Source organism: Rosa chinensis, chromosome 2, assembly GCF_002994745.2.
Source record: "Rosa chinensis cultivar Old Blush chromosome 2, RchiOBHm-V2, whole genome shotgun sequence".
NCBI lineage: Eukaryota > Viridiplantae > Streptophyta > Magnoliopsida > Rosales > Rosaceae > Rosa > Rosa chinensis.
In genome coordinates this window covers 88,137,286-88,150,170 of record NC_037089.1, presented here as the reverse complement: position 1 = coordinate 88,150,170, position 12,885 = coordinate 88,137,286, and the positions used below count along the sequence as shown (strand labels likewise).

General features: G+C 38.3%; 1 protein-coding gene across 1 annotated transcript; it reads left to right on the top strand.

The window, feature by feature from the left end:
* Nucleotides 1-6,638: 6,638 nt before the first annotated feature.
* LOC112187299 (acyltransferase-like protein At3g26840, chloroplastic) lies at nt 6,639-12,248 on the top strand. Its single transcript, XM_024326041.2, has 14 exons — nt 6,639-7,335; nt 7,488-7,539; nt 7,720-7,775; nt 8,026-8,184; nt 8,533-8,637; nt 9,088-9,194; nt 9,389-9,510; nt 9,686-9,794; nt 9,990-10,120; nt 10,299-10,668; nt 10,759-10,872; nt 11,219-11,304; nt 11,420-11,529; nt 11,687-12,248. The coding sequence occupies exons 1-14, from the start codon at nt 6,906-6,908 to the stop codon at nt 11,878-11,880; spliced, it is 2,145 nt and encodes a 714-aa protein (XP_024181809.1). The 5' UTR covers nt 6,639-6,905; the 3' UTR covers nt 11,881-12,248.
* Nucleotides 12,249-12,885: the final 637 nt, after the last annotated feature.

Here is a 12,885-nt window from a genome sequence, read left to right as displayed (position 1 = left end):
GACCCAGCAACAAATCGAGGATGGAGGAAACAACCAAGCAGCCGGGACTAATAACCGGTGGGCTCCCACACCGCCTCAACTAAGAATCCTCAAGGGCCTTTACTATGATAAGGGTTTTAAGTACCCAACTCCAGAGCAGATTCAAGAGATCTGCCTTCATCTGAAACAGTATGGGCAGATCGAGGACAAAAACGTCTTCTTTTGGTTCCAGAACCTCAAGGCTCGTGAGAGGCAGAAGTTGAAGGAATTTCGGAACGTTCCGGTTGGTGGATCTCTCGATCTCAATTTTGGTTCCACTGGTTCTACTAGTACTGACAGATCCATTGATCTAAACTTTGGGTCACGTGTCGGCTATGGTGCTGATGGATCGATCATGGAACAACGAGGAGAATATCACCAGGAGATTGAAACCCTTCCACTATTCCCCATGCATGGTGAGGACATCTTGGGCAACATGAAGACAACTTCCGAGGGAGGTGGCGGTTATGGCGGTGGCTCTCACATTTCCCTTGAGCTCAGTCTCAACTCCTACAGAGATGCAGACATGGCTTAGTATTATTATTATTATTATTATTATTATATATATATATTTTTTAATTTTTTTTTTTTGTAAATAGCTGAATTTAATAAGACTGAATGAATGCAATTTGTTTTTTTTTTTTTTATATTTTTTATATATAAAGGACTCAAAAATAAAAGACAAATATAAATATATATTGGACTCAAAATGAAAGACAAAAATATAAATCCCTTCCCCCACACTTAAATACTGCATTATCCTCAATGTAATCAATTAAAAACATGCAATGAAATAAGTAAGCATAGATAGAAGACATTTACGAAAACAAATCCTAAAATAAAAACTAAAGAGAAAAATTGAAAAATAAAAAGAAATAGGGAAAGAGAAAGCAAATCTGATTATATTCTGAATTGGGTTGCCTCCCAAGTAGCGCTTGTATTTTACGTCTTGCAGCCAGACGGTACCTACATTAAATAAAGTTAGTAACTATAATTAACAAAGAAATACAAAATAAAAACAAGTATAACTATTAATTACAAACTACAAGTATAATTAACAAGTATATTGTACATAACACACAAGTTAAGTACTCAAGTGAGTATAAAACGTGAAAAGTATTTTTACAAGTTTAAAGTGTGAAACAACAAAATAATTTACACGTATAGAGTATTCACAAGTATTTCTTTTGTTGTAAACATTATTGATATCGAATCAAATTCCAAGCGGTAAATCAAGTGGACGTGCGGCCCAAGTATAGTCGCCTAGACACAAACTCCCTTTCAAATCTTTTGGGCAACCTTACTGAAATGGCCAGGTGGGGGAGGACGAACACGAGAGGAAAAATCCATTTTGGCATGAGCTACTCCCACATAGTGGTTTATGCCCATTTGCAAGCACTTCTGGATTCAAAAACCCGTCATGAACGTTGTCCCCTTCCTAGACACCATTCCACATAGGCTATACTTACTAAGATGAAAAAGTTCATAAGTGTGAAGACAGTTCAACAAGTGTTAATAAAGGCTGCCCTCAACCTTAAGGGACCTGAGCTAGGTACCAATAAGGGGTTTAGGCCAATATTAACAAAAGAGACTTCACCTATTCCTCTCAATTTACAACCTACAATTAAAATTCGTGTTCAATATTATAAATAATATCCTAGTTAATTTTAAACTAAGTTTCAAACAATTTTTAAACAACAAATATATACAATAAATGACACAATTTAACAAGTGATTTTTCAATCCCCGGCAACGGCGCCAAAAATTGACGCGCTCAAAGCAAGCGCATAATTTAACCCTGAAAATATCGTTAGTAATATAAGTAAATAGGGATCGTTCTATCCGGGGATTGAGGGTACACTTGTAATTGTGAAACAAATAAAGAAAAGTATTATTTACAAAAATAAAATAAAGAATAAATATATACAAGTAAACACAAATAAGGGGGGGATTAGGATTCTTAAAATTAAAATTAAAATAAATAAAATAAAGAAAACGTAAAAACATATATACAAGGGTGGAACGCAAGGAACAAAGATCAAAATCAATTCCATGTAATCAAATTCGATTCAAACCCTATAATTGTTCTTCCAAGTCATGAGAGAGGAGTTGATCATGTGAAACATTCGAAAGCAAATGATTTCCCATATTTTACTTTTCAATGCTAATTAACCTAAGCGAAAGCACCTAGATTAATCCTATCAAACATGCAATCAAGCCCTAGAAAGCTAGTCAATCATGACATGTTCAACGCATTACACATAGAGAAAGGCTATCAACTCAAGTGTACAACTTAGTTATGGAAAAGTCCACCTAATTGCAATCCTCTTCAATTGAATTCGATTTTTGTCCAAAACCTTTACTACTTTGATTCAAGTTTACACAAAACGAAAAGTCGATTTCATGTTCTTAAACCTAGCACCAATTACATGCAAATCCTATAAGTGTCGACCCAAATAAGATAAACATATAAAAGTTTTCTATCAAGCAAATTCAATCGAACAAACTCACATAAGCAACTTAGAATCACAATTATGGAATTCGAAAACTTTATTTAAACATAGAAGTTGGGTTTAAACTTTACCCTAAACATTATTGTTAACTAGAAACAAGTTCATATGAATTCAAACAAGGAAAACAAAATATCATTACAAGGAAAAAGAATGAATTACACCGTGAGGGGAGATGGAGATGGAGAGCTAGATGGTTGGATCTTGAATCTTGGAAGCAAGCCTTCAAGGTGGATGATGGAGGATATGATCTTCACGGCTCCTTCTTCTTCCTCCTCTCCTTGCTTGAAAATGCAGAACTTTGCAACTAGAGAATGGAGAGAAAAATGAAAAGGAAATGGAGAGACAAAGAAGATGAGATGGATGAAGGAATTTGTTTTAGGAAATGGTGACTAAGGAAAATGGAGAGGAAATGGTGAGACAAGGAGATGAAATGGATGAAGGAATGTGTTTTAGAATGAGAGGAGAAGGTGTTTATATAGTGAAGAAAAAGAAGAGTGAAATGATGAGTGGAAGAAAAATAATGAAAGTGGAGTATGAAAGTGATTTGTAAAATATGGAAAAGAAAGAGAAATGATGAAATGAAAGCAAAGCATGAAGGTGCAGCAACATGGAAGTGATGATGATCTATTAAAGAGATTGTAGAAAAAATATATCCAAGGAAAAAGAGAAAAGCATCTAGCTTTCTTCATGTGGGTGGGAAACATGAATATGTGGTGTTGAGCTGTTTTCAGGTCAGTTTCTTCCCCTTTATTCCTTCAATTATTTCTCCAACAAGACTTCATTATATGCCTTCGACTTCTTCATATGAAATGTTCCACTATGAGTGTAGATCATCCTGACAAATTTTCAGAGCTTCAATCCATGTGGTTGGGCCGGAAATGCTGCTGGACCTCTTACAGGTCCAGTTTTCCGGTTTTGCTTCTGTAGAAAATTGGGCTGATTGTTTGAAGGCCTTCCACTCATATTTTTCTCTGGAACTCTTCATAAGAAATGATCCTTTGGGTGTCTAGAATGGATCTGGAAGGTTTCAGCTCATTTGAAGTTCATTTGGTCAGGCGGCCGCTCCTTCTTCTTTGCTTGGCTTGGTTTCTCCTAGCCGGAGTAGGAATATGTGTAAAATTGATCTTTTAGTACATTTCCATTTTTCTCCATCATTTCCAGGTAATTATGGTCCTAACGCTCATTTCACCTTCATTTACTCCAATGTACCTAAAATAGAAATTGAATTAAAAATCAATTCAGTTAAGGAATTAACTAAGCAAAATGTGAGGAATTAACTATTAAAATATCACATTAAAATGCTCCTATCACCCGCCCCGTCGCTGTTGTATTGAGTAAACACAACAGAATCAGCAGGACTGCCTTCAATGGTCTTTGGAGTCCTACTCTTTTGCAGGGGCGGTGGAGTGGCCTTGTTACCACCAATTACCAGGGATTTGTCCTTGATTTTTGTTGCTGAGGCAGAGGAGGCTACAGATGGTGTAACGGTGTTGCCACTAGTCTTCTCCCGAGCATTAGGAGGTATGTATTTACCAGTACCTGAAGGTTGTCCAATTAGGATCCCCCAAAGCTTTATTCAGAACCTCTTTAGCCTGGTCCAACTCAGCTCTTTGCATGGCGACTTGGGTCACAAGATTGGATCCCTCGTTGTGAAGAACTGCCAATTCTGACGCAGTATGCTTGGCTTGGTTCGCGATGTCAGCAGAGATGAGCTTGTTCTGAGCGGCCTGACCGGTCATCATATCCACCAGCTCCTTGTGGTTTTCCTGACTTTTCTTGTACATGTCTTGCCAATGTCCCTGCGTTTGTCGTGAACTCACTTCAAGATTTTGTAGTGAGATCGAAACCTCATCAAGCCTTCGGCGCTCTTCCGCGAGGGCTTTTTCCATCCTTTGATTATATGCAGCATTATTCTGTTGAAAGATGGCAAGCCGCTCCTCAATGCTCGCATTCACCAGGGCAATAATGGGCACAAAGGAATCAGTTGTCTCCTCACTCACGGCCACTTGGGAGGTGTTGGACACATTGCCAGCCTCGTTAGGCTGGACAGGAGGATTTTTGTTGCCCTCAGTAGCGGGCTGGGGAGTTCCACCCTGTTCCATTGACATGTCTGGTGATGGTGGGTTGAGTGAGAACTTTTGTGTTACCTATTCGTCGGAAAGACCACGATAGTCAGCACGAGAGTGTGGCCTGTAACTGGAAGTCCGGTGGTTTGGGCAGTTAACGTAAATCTTTTGGTAAGGGTTTACGCTTGATTTCCCAATTGTTGCAATCACGAAGAAAAGCTATAAAGTCCCACTGGGCGTGCCAAAATGTTTGGCTTCAAAACCAGTATGGGTGCAAACTATCTCTTTTGAGCGTGTGCTCAGGCGTGCCAGCACCGTGGGGTGCAGTCGTCAGAGAATCCCTTGACCTAACTTCTTGATCAAACGATGTGGACGAGAAAAGCACCAACCTCGTCACAAGGTTCTTTTCTCTGCCTTCCGGAAAAGGACTTCTTGCCTTACGGGTAAGGGCTTTGGTTGTGATCTTTCACCGAATCGATACTCAACGTTGTAGATTGAGCAGAGCAATCACTGGGAAGTTTGGAGAAAGCACGGGTTTGCTAAAGTGTATCTTTAGCTTCGCTGGGTTGCGAGGGCGTTACCCTTACTTCGCTGGGTTGCAATTGGGTTGCAGGTAGGTTTGCTCCGAAGAGACTTTGATAATCGTTGAGATTAGTTGATTGAAGAGTTGTCCCTAATTAGTCCTTGAAACCTGGTATTTATACCTAGGGTTTCGATTGTTCCTTGCCATAGAAGGATTATTGATTGAAGTTTCTTATTCGATCACCGCTACTTAACTCCAATAAGGACTCGTTTTCCTTATGGATCACGGAATGGGTGAAGCTGTAACCCAAACCCAAGTAGGCTTATTTTTAGGCCGCAAGTATCGGCCCGCTGTACTAAATCCCCTAAGGGATCTTGCCAAAAATACTTTTGGGCTCAAACACTATATAAAAATTTATACAAATAATTTTGGATGTAAAATATGAAGTTAAAATCAAACATCAAAATAAAATAATTTTTTTATTTCAATCAAGAAAAATTGACATGTTGATAAAGATCTTTTATTAAAAAAATCTTCCTATTTTTGAACATATTTATTAACATAATTTAAATATTGACAAAAAGATAAATTTTACATAACTATTTATTTATAAATAATATCAAAAATATATATAATAATAATATTTATTTATTTATTTCAGATAATTCTTTTATTGGGTGGGTATGGGGATGATATTATTTCAAAATTCGAATATTGTGGATCCCCATCTCCGTTATCCGATTTCCCCTGAATTTCTCCCCATTAGAGTCGAATACCCAATAAATACTCTACCCATGGGGATTTTTGCTATCCCTACTCCGGCTCTCCCCCATAATTTCATCATCATCGCCCAGCTATCTTTGTACAAATCATATTTCTTTTATTGGACTGGCCAATTATTGCACAAATGATTAGTCCTCACCCCCTTTTAGAAAGTTACATCTCAAATGATTCTAACTTTATAATAAAAAAATGAATTTGTCATATTCTGTTAAACACAATTTGAATCGTGGAGTTTGAATTTAACAAAAGAAAATATTTATACATTCATCATTGAAGAAAATGTGACTTGATTAAAGAAAGGAAACTTCATCTTTTTTTCCTTCAAGATTTAACTAATTTTATGTGAAACTCTGATCTCTTCCATAATGTATTCTTTTCATCGGGCATGAGGTAGCATGCCAGTCCGTTAGTAACACATTCACTCAGTCAGTATTTGTACCGAGGTCCAAAATTGTATCTTAACAAAGTCTTTGGGTTCTCCTTGACAAAATAAAAAAAGACTAATCTCTTGATGTAGGGGCGCGGATTTAAATGCCCCTCAAACTTGATAGCTATAGATTTAATCTCTACCTTAATGTCTTATTTAATGAAAAATGAATAAATAGTAAAAAAAAAAAAAGAATATTTCACATCAATTAGAATTAGAGTGAATACTTTTCATGAGAATTGAATGAATTTAAAGCAGACAAGGAAACGTCAATACATGTGAACAAAATGGTCACCAAATTCCAGAATTTCGGACCAACGAATGAATCACCGTCCAGAGTGGTCTAGTATCCTGGTCATCTGTCAAACCCCAACGAATTCTCTCTAGTCTTCTCTAGTTTCCTCGTGCTTTGTCACTCCCATAAACAGAAACGCACACCAGAAAGCAGGCAAGACAGAAATGATGAACACTTTTTAATAGAGAGCAGCTAGCGTCAGCTTTGGCCTCTCTCTAGTCTCTATTTATCTTCCATCCATCCGTCCATCTTTTCGAAATTAGATACAAATCTTCCATATATGGCCTCCAATGCACTCTCTCTCCTCCCCTCCTGCTGCCGCTCCCCGTCCATTTTCCGACATGAACCGACGTCGTCTTCACCATTACTATCCACAAGGTCCAAGCTGGCTAGGACCACCAGATTGGCCATTTCCACAGACCAAACTCCAGTCTTCACGACGTCAACGGCAACTGCTTTGTCAGAGTCAGACAAGACCAAGACCAAGACCGAGGAAGAGCACTTGGCTCTGGAGGACGACGTTGGTGATGATCAAGCATCGGAAGAGCGTGCGAGCTTAAACCAGTTCTTTGAGCAAGCCAAGGGTCTTCTCAGATCGGACGACCAGTACGGGCAGTACGGCACTGGAACACCTCGCTGGTTCTCGCCTTTAGACTGCGGGAGCGGGACCCCCTCCAACCATGATTCCCCGCTCCTTCTCTTTTTGCCCGGTCAGTCTTTCATCACATGTCACCACTTAATTTGTTGATTGGACTGGATTAATTCGAAAGCTACTTCAATACCACACGCGCGTGTTTAATTGCCGCACAGAATCTCTAATGTTCATAACCCTGCAATTAATCTTTATTGGTATTTAATGCAGGAATTGATGGCACCGGACTTGGCCTTGTAAGGCATCATCAGAAACTTGGAAAGTACGTTAATCTTCGCTCAAACTTGACTGCTTCTTTACTTCACAGTTCACACACTAGTCTTTAGTCTTTACTTTTCCCACCTACATTTTGGAGCAAATAGTTTACTTCCTCTTTCTAGTACCAAGTGCTGATTTGTATTCTACTCCCTTTTTTCTTTTTTTTTTCACTTGCTGTGTGAAGGATTTTTGAGGTCTCGTGCTTGCATATCCCTCCTAAGGATCGAACACCGTTTACAGGTTCTTCCTTCTTTACCTTTGATGTGTAGAATTGGCAATCTTGTCTTGTGTTTGCACAAAATAGTTGCTTCATTCTCGGTGCACGGTCTCATCATATGACTCTGCTGCTTGCACTCAAAATCACACTAGCTAGGAGAAGATAAATATGCACATTAATTATTGTTGCTGTTTTTCTCTGTCGAAATTTGCCTTGGGCGAAAGAGATGAATTCTTATGCCATTTGGTCTTTTCATTCATTTGTGTGTGTCAGACTTAGTGAAGCTGGTTGGGAGAACAATTCGTTCAGAGCATGATGCCTCACCCGATCGTCCCATATATCTTGTTGGAGAATCTCTTGGAGCATGCCTTGCACTCTCTGTGGCAGCCCTTAACCCGGATATCGACCTTGAGCTTATTTTAGCAAATCCAGGTAACATGTTCCTTCATCTTAAGCCCATTTAATGTAAGAAATTTAGACATTTCCGTGTTCTGGTGGATGCTTTACAGTTTCGAAGGACTAAGAATTTATCTCCAAAGACTTATAGTGGAAGTTGAATTTTGGTTATTTTTGTATTATCATTTAGTGAATACTAAAAAATAAATAAGAATGAACATTGAACTTCTGTAGGACTTAAACTGTTGTGCTCTCAGTACTGCTATTTTAAATCTTACATCAAGGCAAAATGCTTATTATTGCTGTAGAACCCAAATTTGCTTTAAAACAGAAAGTGAGGCAATTTCTTTGTTGATTTAACACCTACCTGATATTTATGTGCAGCAACATCCTTCAGCAAGTCACCACTTCAAGCTGTATTACCTTTACTGCAGTTCATGCCTGACTCTCCCAATCTTAGCCTTCCTCATATACTGAGTACAATTACAGGTCTGCTTTCTTGTTCCATTTACTAGCTAGTTGATTGATATACCTATTTGTTTCCGGATAGATGATGACAAGCATTTCAGAACAACTGCTCAAGCTCATATAACCTACTTACTGAGAGACTTAGAGCAGGCTGGTATTGCTTTCTGATCATCACTTTGGGTAGAGAGGAACTTGTTGATGCTTAAAGTAATGAGCATCTTTAAACATCTTTTTTTCTTTCTTTTTTTTCTATAAGTACAAAATGAGTTGTTTCTTTTGTCTTTGGAGACTATATTATCTCCTGGAATAAGGATGTCATCTCATTTGATTCTATGTTTTATTTGGAATAGATTTCTGATCTAAATAATCTATATTTTTTGCTCTTATCAAGTGAATTATTGGATCAAAATTCCTATGCATATCACGCAAGTATGTTGTTTATTGATCTGCAACTCTTTTGCATCCATTTAGGTGCAATGGTGGCTAGTCTGGAGAAGGGAGTTGGAGGACTTCCACTGCCACAGACAGTTGGAAAGCTATCACGGGATATTATTGAACCATCAATATCTAACCTTTCTGTAAGACACAACTTTGAAATATTAATCTGACCCAGAAGAAGTTAAATATCTGCATCAATCTGTACAGCACTTATTTTTCTCAGTATCTGTTATCCTTTGGCTGAGTTTTTGTCTTTTTATTTTTTTATGATGTGTTTTACTTTCAAAAAGCAAGGTTGAATATTGTGAGATAGAATTAATGGTTGAAATTCCAGGTTCTTGCTGATATCTTACCCAGAGAAACACTTCTCTGGAAGCTACAAATGATCAGTACAGCTTCTACATATGCCAATTCACGCCTCCATGCTGTAAAAGCTCATACCGTGATAGTATCCAGGTTTTCTTTAAACTTCTATAACCAATGCTAGTATTACTTTCATGTGAGCTACTGGCCAATTATTCATCATATATTCCACAATTATTACATGTGACAAGAGTCACAAGACCACTTTTTGCACTACCCTGTCATCTTTTAGAATGATGGTGCTAATTTCCTGTTACCTGTCTATTAGTGGAAGAGATCCATTGCTACCTAGTCAAGAGGAAGGTCAAAGACTCAAAAGCCTGCTTGCAACTTGTCAGGTCCGTACGTTTGAAGACTGCGGCCATTTCCTCTTCTTGGTAGGATGATGATCTTATTAGTGCTAGTAGAAACTTGTTAACATTTATGAATTGTCTCAAATATGCATTAGGTTCTCCTCTATAATGGTTAAAATCTCATTATTAAGCATTTAAGCTGTGTATTTTACAACCAGATGTTTATCATCTCAAAACACAAATGCTTCAACATATATTTGTTCATCAAATTCCTGGCAGGAAGATGCTTTTGATTTGCTTACTGTCATCAAGAATGTTGGTATCTATCGTCGTTCAAAAGAACGAGACTTTGTTTCAGATTACATACCACCATCACCTTCCGAAGTTAAAGGCATAATGGAAAAAAACAGGTGGGTGATACTTCCATAGAAGTTACAATTGCAATTGTTGTTTCTGCTATCAATGGCCCAACAGTAAGAGTGGTATGAGGCTTATCAGTTGATAGTCTGATTGTTTGATCCTAGATGCATCCTGTGCTTTGTTTTTTGTTAAAAATATTGATATCTCATTATTGTTATTAATGTGTAGATTGGTTAACATAATCATGAGCCCAGTGATGCTCTCAACTTTAGCAGACGGAAAGATGGTGAGGGGCTTTGCCGGGATTCCTACAGAGGGTCCTGTATTGTATGTTGGTTATCACATGTTACTGGGATTTGAAATAGTTCCCTTGGTGACTCAACTGTTCGAACAAAAAAACGTCCATCTGCGAGGGATAGCACATCCAATGATGTTTCTCAAAACGAAAAATGGAAGTTTACCTGAGTTAACATTATACGATGATTTCAGACTTATGGGCGCTGTTCCTGTCTCGGGAAAAAACTTTTTCAAACTTCTCTCTACAAAGTCTCATGTCCTACTCTATCCAGGTGGAGTGCGTGAGGCTCTTCACCGGAAGGTACTAATCATTTCATGTTTGGTCCGATTTTCACTTCTGAGAATTTGAGTCACTATTACAGTTGTGCAAAGCTGAACTTGCACTTTCCAGGGGGAAGCATATAAGTTGTTCTGGCCGGAACGGTCAGAATTTGTGAGGATGGCAGCTAGATTTGGAGCCAAAATCGTACCTTTTGGTGCTGTTGGAGAAGATGATATTGGTGATGTAAGGCTACAAACCTCACTTTATCTTTTGTATTTAGTAATATGCCTTTCCATTAAATATTTATTGAAGCTTGAAGTAGGTGTTCCTATGTTATCAAAATTACTCTTATACCGGATTGTGGTTGTTTAAGTGTATGAGCCTGCATCAACGAAGGTGCATGGCTTGTAAATGTAGTTTCTGTCACATGTGCATCATGCATGTGCACACTTGCACACTTATACTATATGTCGATTCATGTGTGAAGAGAACCATTAGAAAAGGCATACTTTCTTTTTAGATGAATAAGCGATTGATTGTCATTCATTTTGGTAAGAATTGCTAATTTGTTGTGTTTTCTTCTCCTCAGCTACTTCTCGATTATGAAGACCAGATGAAAATTCCTTTCCTTAGGAAATCTATAGAGGACTTAACGGCTGAAGCTGCAAAAGTGAGGTATAGGCAGAGCTGTCAATACATTTTATTGTTGATTTCCACAGACCTCCTATCTTGGTATGCCTTATCCTAGAGTAATTGGCTTCTTGAATGTTAATGTGTCTTCTGACCGTAGGTCCACCGTTGATGGGGAGATTGGAAACCAAGCTATGCACCTTCCAGGAATTGTACCGAAATTTCCTGGCCGGTTTTATTATAAATTTGGGAAACCAATTGAAACAGCAGGTAAGCGCGCGTTTCGACTATAATCAATTAAGTGATTAACTAAAGTTAGTGAACGGAATTGTTAGATACAAATGAACTGTATCCATGACTTCATGTAGTTAACTAGGTTGTCATTTATGCTGTGATGTGAATATATATTTATATATATGCAATGCAGGGAGGAAGCAGGAATTACGAGACAAGGAGAAAGCTCATGAACTATATTTGGAAGTAAAATCGGAGGTTGAGAAGTCCCTTGCTTATTTGCAGAAAAAAAGAGAAAGTGATCCTTACAGAAACCTCGCGGCTCGGTTACAATACCAGGCCATACACGGGTTTGCGTCTGAAGTTCCTTCATTTGACCTTGATTAATGGAGTGCCGGCCAGCACGCTTCACGCAGTCCATTGACATGATCGAACGGAATGCTTTGTCTGTTGGATCATATATAGTTGTGAATTCGGTTACTTGGTTTAAAATACACAAATGCAGCACAGGCTCAGTCCCGGAAAGAGAGAGAAAAAGTCACAAGACAGAAGAGGCCTCTGCATTAAGAAGAGACCACACCTGAATTTGTGAATGAAGTAGTCATTTTTTGCAACTTGTAATTTCAAACATGCCATCAATTTATTATTCCAAAATATCAACTACTCCATCATAGTCATAGGGCAAAGGAAAGAAAACCGAGAATATTTCAAGGCTGTCAATTTGGCATTTGATTTGGATGAAGCTTAGTTAGTCAGTTTAACTTGTGCTGTACCTCGATATTAAGGCTAGAGTGCAGAGCAAGAGAAGTAGGAAGTCTATTATTCTACAACTAGCTAGCTAGGCTTAAAGGCTTTCGGAGTCTGAGTCCCATCGATCAAATACATTCGGGCAGCTAGCTCGCGTACCATAAATCAATCACATATCAAATCTGGTGAGGTGAAAAGCAAGGATTTTTGGGAATTAAGCTTAGGTTGATTATTAGGGATGGAATCAATTACTTAACACAGTTATGGAATTAGTTACTTGGTTACGCACATTTACTATTACTTTATACACTGGATCTCCTTTTTCACATGGTAAGCAATTTGTCTGAAACAGACAAAGAACCGACTAGCTTGGTCAAGGCAGGGCATTCTTTCTTTCCTACTTGTGTGTCCAAGAAACGAATAAAGCTTATATGGACGTCTGATTAAAATCGAACGGTTGGTCTTGCTCGGAATCTTGTTGGAAAAAAAACATGCATCCATCATGTATGTATGTATGTATGTAGCAAATGGCGGTGCGAGACACGTGAGACTTGTGTAAACGGTTACGCAAATATCTCTGACGAACTATTCGTACGGACGGACGGGTCTCAACCGCGTTGATCGAGGAAGATGGATATACAGGCA

Coding starts and splice junctions, on each gene's coding strand:
- LOC112187299 (XM_024326041.2), top strand. CDS start 6,906: ATGGCCTCCAATGCACTCTCTCTCCTCCCCTCCTGCTGCCGCTCCCCG. Junction 8,638..9,087: donor TATACTGAGTACAATTACAG/GTCTGCTTTCTT, acceptor GCATCCATTTAG/GTGCAATGGTGGCTAGTCTG. Junction 10,669..10,758: donor GTGAGGCTCTTCACCGGAAG/GTACTAATCATT, acceptor TGCACTTTCCAG/GGGGAAGCATATAAGTTGTT.